Here is an 18,572-nt window from a genome sequence, read left to right on the forward strand (position 1 = left end):
CGCCCTGCAGATTTGTGGAGGTAGTCTGAAGATGGGCAGAGGAGTAGGGAAGAGTGGGCAAGGTATCCAAGGAATGAGAGGAGGGGACAGTCGGAGATGGAAGGAAGTTGATGAGGCGGGGGAATCGCCTATCGAAAAGGGGGAGAATGGCCTGAGGACTTTGAACCATGACAGTGCAATTAAGGTCGACATTAAGGATGACTCTGGAGGAGTCGAAAGAAGCCATGAGGACTTCCCAATGAGTGCCACCATTAATGGAAGCAGAGGAGACAGGACAGAGCACAGAGATCATATGTGGGGGTCCATAGATCCGGCGAAGGAACAACAAAGAGGATGTCGGTGAGTGTCTGTCTGGAAGAGGCACTGGTGTAGGTATCAGCTATAGGGAGACCAGGGTTGGAGGCCAAGATATCCTTTTTAATCGTCTTCTTTCCAGACTTAGTAAGAAGGGAAGGATAGTTGATAAAATAGCAGTTCGAATAGATGGGAGAAACAGAAAGCGCCATGAGTGGGAAGATGGGAGGCAGAGGGAGGAATAAGCAAGTACAGCAGTATAGAACAGTCACTGGGCTAGTAGGTTACAATCAATGGTCAAAGTCCAATGCAAAATACAACCAAGTTTGACTTTCAGGTTCAATGTAAAACACGCCAAGTTTGCCTTTCAAGTAAAATGCAAAATATGCAAGTTTGACTTTCAGGTTCAATGCAAAATACGCCAAGTTTGACTTTCAAGTACAATGCAAAATACGACAAGTTTGACTTTCAAGTTCAATGCAAAATACACCAAGTTTGACTTTCAGATTAGATGAGGGCCCAGTAGAATAAGGAATTTAAGGTAGGGGTCAGGTGGTAAAGGTGAGTGTAGAAACAGCTTCAGGTGAGTACATAACGTGGAGAGCTGAGAGTACCCGCCGAGAGAGGAAGTACAGGGAAATCAAGAAGGGGGGAAACTAACACATGCAGAGTACGGCAAGAGAGTCATGGTAGTTCAATAATCCAAGGGTGGAAGCCTCAGGGGAGGTTTTGGCTGTGCCAGAAAGTCTCATTGAGCGGCCTGTAAGCGGACAGGAAGCTGACAGGGGCCTTAGAAGTGGGCCTTGGAAGGGGCGGGCTGGCTGAAGCATGCCGGTTGATCGTTGGTGTTGAAGGCAAACCCCCCAGCCAATCGCTGCCCTGGATGGAGGCTGATGCCAGAAACACCACTCCCAAACAAGACTCACAGGCCCGGGCGGCCATTTTGGAAGCACCGCATGGTGCAAAGCTATGCTGGTAATTCACTGCAAAACCACATCTTTCACACGTGCAGAGCAGCTAAAAAAACAATTTTGTGGTCCTTCTTTTCCTGAGAGGAGCAAAGACTGAGAGATGTTAGACTTAGACAATGGGCTCCTCAACCGTACTCTCAAGAGTCTGTTGTTATGACTATTTGGTGAGGAGGAGGTTGACAAGGGAACCCTATTAACAGGTTCTCTGGGGAGCTCCACCAGAGTAGAGAGTCCTGAACTTGTTTTGGAATTTGGATTTTCATTTCTTGGGAATCCGAGTGCTGGTTCCACTTGAGAGCAAGATGCCACTGGATCGTTCACATATGGAGTCTTGCAAAGGCAATTTAGGGAGGAAGTTGGAAAGCCTTCCTGCTCCCGGGGATGTATGCTCCTTGATGATGGCTGGGGCAGAAGGTATGTACATGCCCGGAGGGAAGTAATATCCATAAGACCTCATCTGCAGATGAATCAAACAATGTTTGCCATCAAATTGAAGGTCAAGCACTTTCTCCTGGATATCTTGGTTAATGGAAGAGGAAGACAGATATGCGTGCCTATGCATGCAGACTGCACTAGTGACTACCCTTGCAGTTGTGTCAGTGAGATCTTTGACGACTTGAAGCTGTTGGATAGCAGCTTCTCTGCCCTCTGCCCTCTGACATCCAGAATAAAAATGTGTCTGTGACTTCCTGAGGGAGCATAACAAGGAAACCTTCAAGATTCTCCCAATTAAGGATATTAAATCATGCCAGAACTGTAACAGTGTTAACTTGCCTAAGTTGTAAGGTAGAGTGGTGTAAGGCTTCTTACTGTGGGTCTCCCATGTTTTTGCGTTTTTGTCTAGCACCGAAGCTGGAGATGGAGAAGGGCCTTTACCCTTTGTGCTAAGGGCAACTGGTACTACTGCCAATTGAGCTGGAAGATTGTCCATGAGTAGGAAGGGTTTGTCCTTAGGCACCTTATCTTTGTTATCCAGGGCCTTGGAGAGATGTGCAACAGAGTGAGGCTTCCCCCAACAAGCTAGAGCTTGTTCTAGAATGGGCAATTCCATGGGAAGTTGAACTTTTGACTGCTGAGGTGGCAGTTTCCTAAAAACACCAGCTGTTTCAGGCTTATCCTTTGGAAGGATTTCTAGTGCCCGCATGGCTTTAGTTACAATGTCATGGAACACCTTAGACGGTGACTTAGTGGTGTCCTCCACTGGATCTGAGTCAGAGACCTTTGAAATGTTCTGTTTTTTGGGTGGAGGAGCAGTGTCTTCATTGTCTACTGATACCGTGACCGGCTCTGTAATAGGGTTCATGGGTACAGAGCCCTGAGGTAACATGGGTGACATTTTTTCCTTTAAGCGTTGAGCCAAAACTTCTAGGAAGGGCTCAGAAAGCATTGTTTTCAGCTCAGTATTGGTGATGTTGTTCGCCATTTGGGAAGGGCTAGGTAGACAGTCTTCTAGTCTGATAGGAGAAGTAGAAGAGTCAGCCCTATTAGGCAGTTGGCTAGGATTATAGATGTTCAACACCACAGGTCTAGGCACCTGAATGTTGGTTAGTACCAGAAAATTGAGGCAAAATGTGAGGAGACTGAGCTCTCACAGGAGTGCTGAACAATTGTTCTAGTGGAACCGTAAAACATCTTGAAGCAAAAAAGTTTTCCGAGTTCGGCCTTAGCCCTTAAATGTGGGGGTAACGCTATTACCGCTGCATTTAAGGGTTGGCCCGATCATGAGTCAGGCAGTAAGTAGGAATTCTACCTCCTACCTTACCAGCGCAATTACCACTGTAATAGCGCCCCAACCCCAATGGACCCAATGGGTAATGGGAATTTACTGCTCTACTGCTACTCGTGATCTGGCGCTGATAGCGCCAGACCGAGTAGTGGTAACACTATTTGCGCTGGCGGGATCCCAGCAGTGTTACTGCTGGGATACCGCCAGACTCCTGATGAGGCTCTTAGAATGCAAAAAGTAATTAATGAAAAGGTTGAAATCACTGTCATTGCCTCTACCTCAAATCAAGACTAAGGGCCTCATCACGAGTTGGGCGGTATCCCGGCTGTAATCCCGCCCAACTGTAATATCATTAGTGCCAACTAGTCTGGCGGTATAACTGCTGGATCACGGGTTGGGCATTAATGGTAAATCCCCATTCCCCATTCCCAATGGGGAATTTTCGATACTAATACCGTGCGGTAATAGTGCCGAAAAAAGCTGGAGGTAAAAATGACCATTTAGCACCCAACTCGTGATAGGGCCAGCCCTTAAATGCAGCAGTAATACCGTTACCGCCCAACTCGTGATGAGGCCCTAAGACTGATCAACCTTCTCCAAAAAATCATAGTCACCTTAAAAACCAACTACTGCCTCACTAGGTCAGGATAGCCAACCTCACTAATCATGCTGGGAAATCTAGCATCTGCCTGATCAAATCATGATAGGCAACCACATAGAGGCATCTGCCTCAATACCTTTCGCAATGTGATATCAAATGAGAGGTAAAAGGCCTCTTCGTACTCACTAACAATGGAAGGTAGAGAGTGAAGAGGCCTGGAGAAGACTGGATGCCTGGGATGATCCACAATTCAAGGGAAAATGGAAAAGGTCCAAAAATATTAAAAAGCCACCTATTAATGCACCATGTTCTTTTCACCCGAAATGTATCACAAATAGGATAAAATGCCTCAAAACAGAATTAAATTTCCATTGGGATTAATGGTGCCAGAAAACAGCCAATCCATGGTGTCTGCTCTTTAGGTGGTGAGTTGATTTGCCTTGGGGATATACACAGAATTGTTCCCCAAGCAGCTCAAACAGAGTTCACGTTCTCCTCAAAAGTCAATAGGCAGACTCCAGTGGGGACGCAAAATGCCTCAAAACAGCCAGGAATCAGCTTAGTTGCTTTAACATCCAGCTCAGGAGAATCAGGAAAGCCCATGTGCTCCTTCTCCAATCTTCCAGCCGTGTGTGTCCTCCCTTTGCCAGTTCTGTTAGCCCAAACAGCTATCTGCAGGACCTGAGCTGACTCTCTTTATGCTATTTGGGGCTGTCCCTTTCCATGCCTCCAATCCCCAAACTATATCCAGCACTGAAACTCTTTCTAAACAAAAGTATCAGCAATACACATCTTTTTTGTGTACGTAAATGGCAAGGACACAAACGCCATGCACCACTAGGAATCGTTCCAAGAAAGTTTTCTGCGGACTGTACCCTTATTATGTAAATATAAGCCAAGAACACAAGTGCCATTCGCTACAAGGAATCATTCCAACAAAGGTTTCTGCAGACAACATTGACACTATGTAAAATACAGATAAGACTGCATTTTGTAGTTCTTTGCAGTGCCTTATTATCTCTATTTGGTGTATTATTAGTACATTTGGTGCTCATCCCAGAAAGCCTTCAGTGCAGTCAAAGGGGATTGTTGACAGTAAGTGTACATCGTGTACTCAACTCCAGGATACTGGTGCCCGGCCTACACTATTGAAAAAACCTCTATTGTACTTTTTTTTGGCTTTGCAAATAAGCACATTTTGCGGCATGCATTATACCAAATATTAAAGTGTTTGTATCACATTGTTCATTTGCAACAAGGCCTGGCCTGCAGCTCATACCACATGCTTATTTATGCATGGCTGCCTTGGGCAGACATGGGAAATACATGTCAGATCAGCAAGAAATCCTAGCATATTGTGTCATACACAAGCAGACTCAAGTAGAGTTGTCTCTACTGGAAGCATTTTTATGGCATATTTTTACCAGGAATCTAGTTCAGTACAGATAGAATGCACCTCCCACCTTCTGCTTCCAGAAGAGATCTAGTATAGGATGTACTAACCTCTTCACCAGGACCCTCCCCCATACTATAGAACCATATTTCAGGCCAGGAAGCATTATTCGCACTGCCGCTATTAGATGCTAGCAACTTTATCTACACCAGACTTCATGAGATCTCAGCATGGGGGAACCTTTCCACCTATCAAGACCTCCAGCACAGCCTTCAGCACAGAGGTTCCTCTTACAAATCACTAATACACATTTTTATGGTATGTGCAGTCGGGTTTGCACCTATGTGGCAAAAGTGTCTCCTTACCTTTAAACAGTTGTAGCCGATGATACAGAGGAAGGCAATAAGTGTGTGCGTAATTGAGAGGAAGTTCAGAGCTGGCTGCATGTATCCAGTACTCTCTTCTAGGAAAAAGTAGACAATACTTTCTTCTTCATCTTCGTCTCCCTCCTCCACAAACCCTGAGCCCTCTAGCTCCTCCTCAAATCCAGAGCCTTCAAAGTCTTCTTCGCCACGCGGGGAATCGGATACCTGAAACAAGTGGATCAGTTAGGAGCATGATCTCAGAACAAGAACTCCCCAAGCCCGTCTTTTTCTTCAGGGGATCGTTTGATGCTGATATGTTTCATTGGCATACATTGGTGCCCTCATTGAGCAGTGGACTTTTCAGGTGTCATGATATGTATAAAAGTGTCATTTTTACAGACTTAGAGAAAATTTACAACCCGGGGATCTCTATAAAAGGATGTGACTGTTACAAGGCTTGGAATCGGGACTGTTTGAAGAGTCACTTTTAAAGGGTGTGACTCGTGCATTCTCCCTAACAGAGAATAGCTGTATTAAAGGGCAGGACTGGTTTGGGAGTTTAACAATAGAGTTTGAATGTATCATCAAACTTCTCTATTGCAAGGTGACTGTATTGTGGGTTCTCTCTAACAAGGTCGTTAGAAAGGATTTTCTTTTTGCTGCTTTCCCTTCATGTACATCTATGGAAACCTTTGACGTTTTGCTGCTGTTTCAAACCTGTCCTGACTTTTGGAGACAAGCGAAGCCTTTTTACTTCACTTCCCTTGCTAAGTTCATCTGTTTTGGGGGCACTGATCAGTCCCTATGGTTATCAGTGCAGGAGAACTCGGTTTTCCATTGTGGAATTGTTTACTTTACACTGCACACGTCACCTTGCAGTGAAGAGCGGTAGGAATAATTTGTGTCCCTATGACTTGGTTATTCATAACTTTATGGTTACTTGCAAGATGTGTCCAAGACAGGCTGGTAGCAGCAGATCTTTTTCTACAGTGTTTCTTTCAATTGTCTGCACTTTTGGATATTAGCGCTTAATGGCTTTAGAGTACAGGGCTTCATTACAAGTTCAGTGGTGTGGGAAAAAACAGGTGGTAATTCTGTTACTGCCACTTTCTTTTGGCACCAATGGAATCATCTCTGTTTTTCCCACACTGCCTAACTACAAGTTTGACCTTAAAGTGATGGATTTTCCTTCAGCATCATGATGGAGGTAAATATGCCACTATAAGGGAGAAAATCTTAGGAATTACTGCAGTGGATCCTCATGGAGTCCTATCGAATCCAAAAATGGGGATTAGCACCACCCTACCACCACTTGTTATCCTGTAGTAAAGCCACAAGACCAAGTGGCGGTAACAGTAAGCATATTTGGTGGTAATTTGGTAGATTTACAGCTGAATTATCAGCAGACTCGTAATGAGGCCCACATATACTCTAAAATGGATGTGCCACAAGATGGTCGCCTGTCCTTTGGCCATCTTGTATCTTGGCCTTCTTCTTGCCCTTTCTTGGCCGGATTTGTCATACATGGCAAGCCTTTTCCCAGGGAAAGCTCCAGCTTTCCCGGGCAAAGCAGTAGTGTGTATGTGTGGCCAGATGTGGGGGCTGGGACTGTCCGGTCCAATTCCATCTCTATACCAAAGTGTGTCTGTTGCTGGGCAGGTAAGGTGGCTAGAGTCTGTCCATGACTGGCCAGCCCTTGAAAGTTTGAATTGTGCAGATCTTTACCATTGGTGGGCTTGGGGACGACTCAAGCTCGAATCCTGGATAAAAGGTGAACCTTTTCAGCCATTCATCAATCGTTGTATGGGCCAAGACCCCTACAAAGAGGAGCGTCCACTGAAGACCCATACCTTTTCGTTGTAGCCAACTAGCATTATCTTCTTTAACCATTCCGGTGAAGCCCTGTTCCTGTGCTGACATCCAGAAAGCCTTCAGTGGTGATGCTTCGACCCTTGGACCAGTGCAAATAACCAGTCTCGAACCCCCGCTTGAGGATCTTGCCATTGGAAGCCTCCAGAAATGTCCTGGAATGATTCTGTGAGCTGACTACCTTCCCTGTGAGCTACCTTGCTGCACTGGTCACCGGCCCAAGTTCACACTTGTGACTCGATAGAACCTGGACATTTGAAACAAGAGGCCTCCACCTGAAATTTCAGCTCTGTAGCACAAAAAGAGGCCTTGCAGGACCAGCTTCTTTGTTTCTGCCACGTGGGTCATCTTCCACCATTTTCGTCAAATGGCCATCACTGCTCTCCGCTTGAATTTTGTCCTGGGGTCCTCATAGGTTGTCAACAATGTGGTATTCCTTTCTTCATTGTTCCAGGGACGTCCAGGTGTAAGGCAAAAAAACCTGGGCCAGCGACCCGTGGACTTCTTATCCCCCAGTCACCCAAGTGCAATCCTTGCTGCTCAGTTACACTACCCAGATAGTTTGGCTAGACATTAGTTGTCTCTTCCCGTTCACCAGAATAGGGTGGCCTCTCAGAATCTGTTCACAAGGCTGATTTTGAAAATCTATCTCAACAAGGGTTGTATCTGGTGTTATTTATAACAAGGTTTGAATGTGTAAGGGCTCCATGTGAAGGGATGCAATTGTATCAGTAATCTCTGTTTAAAGGTGTAACTCTCGTTCATTCTCTGCAACAGGATATGTGTGTTCCAGAGATGCTCTGAAACAGAGTCTGGTTCTGAGTGTTACTGTATCAAGGTGTATCCTGTACCAGGATGTGGGAGTAGAAGTACTGATCACATGGAATAACCATATCAATATTCAATACAAAAGAATCTGCCAAAACCAGGGACCTCTACAACAGGGTGCAACTGTAAAAATGAAAGTTGCTTATGATGGGCAATTGTATCAGGGTGGCTTGCTATACCAGAAGGCAACTGAATCATAAGTATGTATTACATGATTGGACTGGATCAGAGGTAATGTATGCCAGTGTATGACATTAAGAGACTACCAGAAAGTATAAGAATGCATGTGGTGTCTCTATAACCAAGATGTACTATTTAAGAGCTTTTTAGATCAGGGCCTGACTGCTTCCTGTATGATCTGTTAATAACTAACTGGTTAAAGGGTTTCCGTTACAGAGTCTTACTCTGTTAGTAGCCATGTAATATGATGACAAATCAGGATGTCTCATATCTGCATGGACTGTTTCTCACCTTATAGAAAAGCAGAATAAAGTTGATGGCAAATGCAAGGAAGAGAGCCAGGAAGCGAAGGTTGTAGAAGTTCCTGGACAGATAATTCTGAAACGATAAAACAAACTCCATTTGGTTATTTCTGTGTCAGAAAGAGGGTGTTTAGTCTGTGTGCCGAACAGCCCTACGCATGGGCTAATGTTCCAAGTACGCAATTACAAATCAACACATGAAACTACCACATTAGACAAACAGGTGTGGCAGCAGATATACGTGTCCCATTTATTGTGTTGGCATTCAATGGAATGTTGACAATAAGAATGATAACAGCGATGTGGCAATAACACAATAGAATATTTAACACCCCCACACACAATCACACATATACAAATAATAGAAAGCAAAACACTACTGTGAATCAAACACAGCACAGGCGCATAATGGCCTAAACCAGGGTTGACCAACTCCAGGCTTCAAGGGCTATATCCATACTGGGTTTTGGATATACCCCTCATTAATATTCATGAGATAAATTTGCATACAATGATTCTAAATTTATGCACATTTTTCCTCATGAATATTAATAAGGGATATCTTGAAAACCTGTCAGGATTCCAGTCCTCAAGGACCAGAGTTGGACAACCCTATCCTGAACTATCCTAAATAGATATTAGATGTTCTGAATACCAAAGCATGTTTGCAGCTCTTAACTTTGTTTCATTATCCCGGCTGGAAGGCCATCACAATTCTACCCCAGTGTTCCTCTCTGAACAATCTTATACAAAGATAAATGTAGGAGCATTTCCCCCAATTTCCAAGCAAGCTCTGACATGACAGTCATATTTCCTTCTATAAATTTGTTGTGTTATCATTGATGATCAGCTAATCACTTTAAGATCCTCCTTTACTAATTATCAGAAGTTCCAAAAGCAGATCAGACAGTCACCCTGTCCGCATTGCCTGGTAGAATGTGCTTATAAAAATGTGGCAAAAGATTTATATAATTTTCAAACAGTTAAATAATAATACCAGTGTTAAGTCGCTAAGTTTGGAACAAGGCTCAGTGAAGGACTGAGCACATGGTCTTGCACTGTGCCTCAAAACACGGGTGTCAAAGAACTTTAAAACTGCCTTTCACACAGTATAATTATGATAATTCATGCACTCTCTAGTACGGAGTGGGTGCTTGGTCTGCAACTCAAGCAGCCCAAAATTGTAGGTTGTAAGTGGTGAAACTGCAAGGTACTGACCAGAAACTTGATCCTTTGGATCTCTAACTCGTTCCAGAACTCCAGGCCACACCGACTGCTCTCCTGCATCTTCTCCTGCTGGGTGGGCTTCCTTTTCTGTTTGGTCTCCACGTGGGGATCCCCTGGCTCCTCTGGCTCTGGTGATGTCTCCGGTGCAGGGTCCACTGTCTTCTCTCCATTCTCAGCGCTGCTTTCCCAGAGAGAAGGGGAAGAGGGAGGCAAGCCATCAGAATGGAGACTGCAGAACACTCCTCTTCCTCTCTCAGACACACAGAGATATATAGGAACATACAAGCACACAAAGAAAAGTTGTCACATAGCATACTGGCGAGTACTAATGTAGGTCCTCATTAAAATAAGTACGCCCACCTCCATGTCCTCCTTACCTCCCCTTTCTCCTCTGTGTTGACTCCTTTGGATATCCTTTCTGAACAATTGTAATCATTGTATACAACTCAGCTGTCTGATTCCAGAGCCTGTATAATTGGTATAACCTAGGGGATATCTCTGCTGTCTGGACCTGCACACTTATTCCAACTTGAGAGGAAAGTTGGTTGTCTGCCTAACATGATGGATCAACATGCCTTCTAAGTGCTCTGATGGTTGGATATGTGTGACTGTACCTTTTTTAGCCTGTCCCTCCTAAGTAGATTCCCTGTCACAAAATATAACGGATCATCTGTTCAGAAGGGGCGTGAGTGGAAAATAAATGGAGTTCAAGGTAATAGTGGATGGAGATTCTATGTACATGTCAATAAATGATCAAGGACCAGGTCAAATTTCAAACTGAGGTTAGTTGAACTGGCTATACAGTTGCTATTATCTAGTGAATAGCATGGGTAAATGTAGCTGTAAAATGTATAATTTGACCACGTTTCCTTGGGGCAGAAACGGCCTCTGCCCTTCCTTTCACTCCTATTCGGAGGGCCAGGAGATTCTGAATACTTCACGTGTGGTCTGTAAGGACTGCTTGTAAAGCCTACATTTTATTTACAGTTACTTGGTAAATTGTCCTGTAAAAGGCGAGGTATGGCACAATTTCTTTCAAAACGTTCTTGATACACAGTTTGCGGTGGATATTTATGACTCACTGCCATGTTATGCTATGTTAACCTGTATTTATAAAGTGCACGGTCACCACCGAAGGCATCATGGCACTAAAATGTAAGAGTGAAGTGGGAAGGAACTAAAAAAGATACGCTTTCAGTGACATGTAAAATGCTCTTCCATGTTATGTTAGGCCATGCTTCACAGTTACTACTATATATCCTGATCCAATAACGTCAGATTGCCATGAATACTACTAATATTCTTACTTTAACAAGCAGTAGGAACACAGTTAAGAGGGCAAGGTCTCCACCCTTTCTGGGACTCCTTGAATGTGAAAGGGCTCTCTGTGAATGCCAAGCTGCTGTCTACAGTGAGATGCTGTGAGGCGGTGCCCTCAAGCAAATGCTACACTAATGCCTTCCTTCCTTTCGCTGTACTATTAATTATTCGATCCTTCCTATTCTTCCGTTCCTTAAGTCTTTCTCGAAACCTCTATAATTTTTATGTCTTACCTGTATAGTTATTTATTTAATAAGACTGCCCCTTCTTTCTTTTCGACACATCTCATTCTTACTTTTATCCTTTCCTTATTTTACTGTTTTTGTCTTTCTCACCTACTTGTCCCAACCCCACTCATTCTCTTATCCTTTTTTCTTTCCCTCAATCTCTTTATATTTCTCAGTCTTTTCTTCTTTTTACATCTTTCCACCACTTGCTCACAATTTCCTCAACTTGTTTCTCACTTCCTTTTTTCACCTATTTCTTTATCTTGCTTTCTTTTTCTCTTTCCTTGGTTGGTCTGTTGTTCTCACTTTGTTTCTTGCACTCTCTTCTCTTTCTACAATTATCTTACCCACTTTAGTTTGTTTCCTCTTTCTCGTTCCAGCTTTGCACACAACACCTTCTTTTACATTGTTTCGCCAAGTCACTTTCCACTAGGCAATGGTGACTGCACAATTACATTTCACAACTTACTCTGCCTTTTCTGGCTCAGTCGGGGGCTCGTCTACAGGGGCATCTGGTTGGGGAATGAAATCATCCAGATCCTGCAAAAAGAAGGGCAGTATAAAACCTGGCTTTTTGAGAAAGGTGTGTCGTGAATCATTGCCCCATGTACCATCAAATTAATGGATCCCACCTTTTCTGGGTATGCACATCTTTTCACAAATGCGCATTGCTCCCCAGAAATGTGTTGTTGACCTTATCGGGTGGGATAAAACATACCCAACGGAACCCCATAAAGCTGACTCTAAAAATGTAATCTATCATTCATTTAACTCTTCCTCTGTTTTAACAGCACATTCTCAGAATACAAAGCAATCGCTGACGCAGCAGGCGTGGGGACATTCTGATATGCTTTCAGTTTTGTTGCTAATCCATACATTATCACTGGATGATTCAGTGATGTTCTTGTCAGCACATCAACAATATTGAAAAAAGATTAAATGATTGATGTGCTGCAAGGGTGTATCATAGATTACATAACATTCTCGAAAGGCCTCTGAATGCATTGAGTAGAGGTCAACAAATAAAAAAGAGGAAGGTGTTAAAGAATTTCAAGTTAGGACAACGAGAAGACGCAGTAAACTGGGAAAAATGCAAAGTTGTTTTGTGAAATGTGCAAAACATTTAAAGAGAATTTTTGGTGTGCTGGAATTAATGAGGTCACCACCCAGGAGAGTACATTGCTGGCTATTTACTGTTTCTTGATAGTGGTTGGAAAAGGCTAGAGGAAGAAGACCTCATTGTGGATGGGTCAACAGCCATATGGCGGTCAGATGATGGTCGAAAATGGGCAACGCTAAGGAGTTGCCACGGCTACAAAAAGACTCTATTGAAAGCTGTCTCCGAGATAGAAGGTTGAATACCGCTTTAAATGATTTTTATTTTTCTGTTCCAACATACTGAAAATATTAGCCATAGCGCCAAGCCATAACTATTTTACAATCAACTTACCCCTAGCTTCCTCTTGATGATGGGGGTTCCTTCTGGAGTTGGGGGTTCCACAGGCGCGTTCTCACCAATGTCTCCAAGGCCACCAGGTGCATCAGGGGAGCTCAGTTTGTAATGGCTGCCATCCTTCTTCAGGTCCATGCCAAACATCTCTGTGTCCTCCTCCTGCACTTCCTCTTTCATTGTTTCAACAAAATCAGTCTCGTCTCCTACCTCTGGGACTTCAGCACTGTCTGTTACTGGAGGGCCATCACCGTGGACCTCATCCTGCGTGGGGTCAGGCATGCTGGCCAGAATGTCTGTCACTGTGATCTTTTTGGCACCTTCTACCAAGCTGCCCCCAAACAGGGTGTGCCATAGAATAAGGAAGAATCCCTTACAGACACTGTAGATGAAATGAAGGATTCCGAGGAACAACGTCCAAAGAAAAGAGGCAACTGCCATAACAATCTCTTTGAGGGTCATTTTCTTGACTTTACGGTATTGCTTTCGCAGGTTCTTGTAGGTGAACATCTTAAAGAAGTTGACCACGTTGTCCATGAACTCACCAAAGGCTGAGGACGACTCAGCTGGTGTCTCTTCTGCTTCAGCCTCAGCCCCTTCAGTGGCCTCGCCTTCATCATCATCCTCCTCCTCTTTTTCCTCTTCTACCTCTGAGATCTGGGCAGCGATCTGCATCTCAAAGATGGTATCCTCACAGAAGTTAACAAAGAACTCCATTTTCTCTGACTCTGCGCCCTCGTTAATCACATCAAAGATGAACTGCCTCTTGGACTCCTTCACTTGGGGCATCTCCCACTGAGCCTTGTTGGTCTCACTGATCTCAAAGTAGATCCGCTCGATCCTTTTGCTGGCACCCATAATCTCAATACGGCCCAAGTAAGGCTTGAAGTAACTGATGATGCTGTCTGCCAGCTCCAGGAAGTTTTTCAGCCTGTTATCATGAGGAACATGCTCTGAAAGGTTGGTCAAGAGGACGGCAATGTTGAAGCCAATATCCTTTGCAGGCTCCTGGAAGCGGTTTGCAAACTCTTCGTAGTTGATCATCTCATTTTCATCTGCCTCAGAACAGGACAGGAGGAACTGAATCTCAGAGGGTGAGTACTGCTTCTGGCTGTCCATGGCCTTCTGGAAATCCTTCTTGGAAATGAGGCCCCTTGGATCAGTGACATAATCCCGGAAGGCATCAGACACTACAATGTCCTTGAGCTTAAGGAACATGTCAAAGAACTTGAGGATCATCTCCACGTTGCTGGAAGACTCCACTAGCATGTCCACCATTTGCCTTGCAATGGTTCCATTCACCACATTCCCTGGAAAAGAAGAGGGCATGTGAGGAGAACATTATCATACTTCTGGCAAACAAATAATACTAGAAACCCATGTCAAATGGTTAATGTGTTTTCCTTGATAGTTCTACAAGTTACCTACAAGTTACCTTTTAATCATTTCACTTTTTTCTTTACTGCCAAGTCCTCCATTTGTGCTTTATACATGGTTTGTTTATTTTTCTATCCATTCTTTGTGCATTCTTTCTGTTATGCATGCCTTCCTCAAATGTTTTGTTGTTCTGTTGCACCTCTTATTAATCTCATTCTTATTCTTCCCTGCCATCTTTTCTTCTGTCCTTAATTTATTCTTTTGGGAGAAAGGAAATATATGCGGGGATATCCTTTGCTCACCATAGCCATTATCAATGACAGTCACCCATCTGTGCTAGCACTGTAATATCTTTCTGAGCTGAAATATATTTAGCAGCTGATCAAGTGGCATATTTGCCACCTACTCTGGCTTGGATCAGCAAGAACCTTTTGTCTCTATCCTTAAATATTTATTATTCTTTTGTATCCCCATCCTTATGTTAGTTTATCCCCACATCCAGCTAATCTTCTTTCATATGTTCCTTTCTTTCGTCCTATGTTTCTGGAATGTCCCTCCTTCGTTCCTTGCTTCCTTCATTATCTGTCCAACCCTTTTTTGCACATTGTCTTGTGTTCTTTCCTCATCCACAGTCCTCACTACCTTTATTCTAAGTTCCTTATTTTTAATTGTTTTTGACTCTCTTTCCTACTAACATCCCTCATTCTGCCCATTTCAATGCTAAACAAAGAAAAAAATGATGCCGGTTCTGCAGTAGAAGTGAATTCACATCTGATGGAGAGTGGATAAAAGAAAGGGCTAGTTTAAGTAATATGGGTAGTCACTCCCGCTTATAGTTTACAAGCAGACAATTACCAGATATGTCTTCATTCAGAGGGACCACTGAAATAAGCATTGGAAATGCCAACAATATGTGGGCATTGCAAAGGCACTTGCAAGGCACTGGCAGAGTGGTATTAACTGGCCATTGAAGGTAGCAGGTACAAAATGGTGCAAGTGCCTGGACATCTACTAGCAGCGCCTGGCAAATGACTAATACTGATGCACAAGCCAAAACTGTTGGCTTTGCCAATGCTTGTTTTTAACAGGGCCTCAGAGAAGGACATGCATAGTGCTTATAAATCGAGTGGCTGAGACCTGGTTAAGACCGTTTTATTACATCAGTTGCACGTTTAGAGCCCCAATTTAGGCATTAACTCACAGGAGACTGCTGTCAAAAAATACTTTCTTGTCCCTCCTCAGATGCCATTTCTCCCTATCTGTACTCTAATGCAATAGATTTGGCTTATAGGTGGTGCTAAAGCACCACATAATAGCCCAAACTGAAAATGGGAAGGCAACAAAAGAGGGACAGGCACTACAATAAAACCCACAAAGTGAAATTAAAGGATTTAAACATGTACACACGGGAGGAAAGTTGATAAGACAACTATTCACATATCCTTAGGGTATACATAATGTTATACATCAATTTTTCAGTGTGAAAGCGTCACCAAGGATGGGGAGATGATATAAGGTGAAAGGAGGAGACTCATGAGGAAGACAAGGTAGGATTTATTTCATGCAAAGTGTCGGTGTGTATGGAAAATCCCCTATTCGGGGTGATATTGTTAAATGATATTAAAATTGGAAAGTGCTGGAACAAAAACAAAAAGATAATGTTTTTGTTAATGGGAAATGCTTTATTGAATGACAAGTCTCCTGATAGCAGGATATGTCGAAGCCTGTGCTGCCCTGTTGTCAGTTTCTAGGATATTATGGTTTTAATGGATCTCAACCAGGTAGGACAAGTATGCTAACATGAGGCGTCCCATTTCCTCCCATGCCTGAGCATGTACCTTCGAGCAGAGACAGCAGCATCACCACCATGTCCTTTTGCAGGTCCAGTAGCTCCTTCAGCAGGCCAATCTGGCTGGAATCCTGTGAAGCAAAGACACACACGAGCACGGGGCTCTGTGAATAAGAGGTAGAACTGCCAACAGGAAACTACTGATGGAGTTGCAGAGCACTGATCCTCAACTTCTACATCTCCCTGAGGACCCAGAAGAACATCTGTTCTACACTTGAAGACTGGCACCCTGGCCTTGGCTCATGTTCCCTTACATGACAGTCAAAAAAACATCCTGAAACGACCCAGTGGATGTAGTGCTTTGGAAAAATATAAAATTTAAAGCATTGGAAGAATCGGACCACAAACATCCACGGGTCTGGTAGAGGGCAGGACGTAACAGTGGAAACCTCCCCCACACTGCACTACCATCATAATGCAACCCTGCTCACAAGAAAGAAACCCATGGTCCTTTCTGCTGAGACCATCAGCAAGACTGCCACTTATAGACAATAGTAACTTTTAGTGGGATGGATATCTACCCACTTTCACTGGACCTATAATACCCCATTGTTGTTTTACACATGCCGCCAGAGTGGCCCTAAATGGTGTTGACCTTTAGTCGCAGTCAATTTGGGAGCACATCACAGCTGACAATCGAGAAAGGAACGGCTTTGGACAACTTCACCCATTTGTTACTTGTGCATTCCCTCCTAGGTGTGCTGGCCAGTTCCCAGATTGCTTTACAGGCCTCGAGCGAGCCACAACGAAACTACATCATCTCACTGCTAATAACAAGCTATGAAGCCCCACACTTCATCCAAGTTATGTTATTGGGATTACACCTCGACTCTCCTGATTATGATACTGGACACTCCCCATGCGATTCACTCTCTGGGTAAGCCATGGGCGTAAATCATGATGAAGAAGATCCATCATTGGTGAGCATGGGCCATTTCAAGACATACTTAAGTGCCGAGACAACAAAATTAGATGTTAGTACCATGAGTTGTTTCAGTCAAACCCACTAGTAAAAGCCAGCGGTCTCTGTAGAAAAAGGATGCACTTCGAGGGTGTGGTTGAGTTTTTCAGCACACAGAGCATCCTTTCACAGCACTCTGCTGATGGACATTCAATAGCTTGCTACCCATCGCAACCGTTCACTCACCATGCTTCTACAATGCTGCCATACATGGTGGGTTAGAGCGCAAGCCACTACTGAAAGCCAAGCAAGCAGGAAGCCCCACACTTCCACCTTACGTCATCAGTTCAGGCTCTGAGCAGGACATTTTCGAATTCTCTTGTGTCCTTCATTCCTCCACTCCCAGCCCTCCCTCAAATCCCAGGGGCACGAGTAAACCAATTATTCTAGATCCCTCTTGCTCACCCAACCCACAGGACAAACTCAATACAAAATTGTAAGGCACACCTTGCTTTGAAGCTCACATCCAAATGCATTCTAGCAATCGGAGTAAGACAAAAAAGACAGGGGTGGCCACATGTAACTAATATTCGAAAGACATCACCGACAATATTTTATGTGCAATTATTTCATTACATATAACACAAACTGAAAGTGGTCTTGGTTTTTACAATATTCATGATTCATGAAACCTCTTTCATCTAAGTGTCACCCAACCATTCAAACAATTCATATCTATTCATGAGCAAAGGTTTTGTTAAATTCACAAGAGTATTGCAACATCAACACGTCTAGTGCTATACTCTTTTACTAGATGTGTTTATGTTGTAAAAATGATTTTCTGCGTGCGTTCAGATGGCTTTCTTGAACTGATTGCAAAAAGAGTTAGGTAACGTGAGTGAGACATAGATTAAAATGCAAGTCCAGAAGAGAAAATTACTTACCTACGGTAATGTTCTTTTTGATGGACGTTCCTCCCACAGATTAGATTAGATATTCTTTCCTGCTATTAGCAGATCTCAGAAAAATGTTCTCTCCCCAGGGGGCGATATGCATCTCGGGTTCGATGATTCTCGGTGCTGATGGCCTCGGGTCCGGACTTGGCGATGATATAAATAGCATGCATAGCGGCCCATGACCTCAGTTGTTGGTTTTTACCCCATCCTTGGGCGCACTGGGGATTATGATTATCGAGATAGACGCTTTAAGCGTTAAAGGAGGGAATAATATCAAAGAGCCCCTTGACTTTGTGGCAGGCTGGAAGGCGGATGAGGGATCCATGTGAGGAACATCCATCAGAAAGAACATTACCGGACGTAAGTAATTTTCTCTTCTATGGATTGTGTCCTGCTGCGGATTTCACATCTTAGATAGACTTACATAGCAGTAATATATTGAATAGAGGAGGGAAGCAGCGAACTTGTTATGTAATGACATGTTAGAGGACAGCTCTGCCAAAGTGGGATTCATTAGCTGGCAGAGTATGCAGGCAATAGTGTTTTGCAAACGTGTGGATGGAAGCCCATGTTGCAGCCTGGCAAATGTCTTTCATAGGTACTCCTCGAAGAGGCGAAGTAGGTCCTACACCTATGAGTGTGCTATGAAGCCCTCAGGGATATCTTGCCCCGCTTTAGAATAGCACTCAGACACACAAAGCCCAATCCACCTGGAAATCATTTGCAGTGTCACTAC

At 43.7% G+C, this 18,572-nt stretch overlaps 1 protein-coding gene across 8 annotated transcripts in view; it reads right to left on the bottom strand.

Moving 5' to 3' along the window:
* RYR1 (ryanodine receptor 1) overlaps nt 1-18,572 on the bottom strand; it is a 946,449-nt gene that overhangs the window by 86,603 nt on the left and 841,274 nt on the right. For all 8 annotated transcript variants that reach the window (XM_069644325.1, XM_069644324.1, XM_069644319.1 and 5 more), the window contains 6 exons: nt 15,969-16,050; nt 12,754-14,063; nt 11,773-11,843; nt 9,748-9,934; nt 8,519-8,605; nt 5,351-5,575 (listed from right to left, as the gene is read on the bottom strand). In XM_069644325.1, the coding sequence (XP_069500426.1) occupies nt 5,351-5,575; nt 8,519-8,605; nt 9,748-9,934; nt 11,773-11,843; nt 12,754-14,063; nt 15,969-16,050 (1,962 nt within the window). The remainder of the gene's footprint in view (nt 1-5,350; nt 5,576-8,518; nt 8,606-9,747; nt 9,935-11,772; nt 11,844-12,753; nt 14,064-15,968; nt 16,051-18,572) is intronic.

This window comes from Ambystoma mexicanum, chromosome 2p (assembly GCF_040938575.1).
Source record: "Ambystoma mexicanum isolate Mex_15411 chromosome 2p, UKY_AmexF1_1, whole genome shotgun sequence".
Classification (NCBI taxonomy): domain Eukaryota; kingdom Metazoa; phylum Chordata; class Amphibia; order Caudata; family Ambystomatidae; genus Ambystoma; species Ambystoma mexicanum.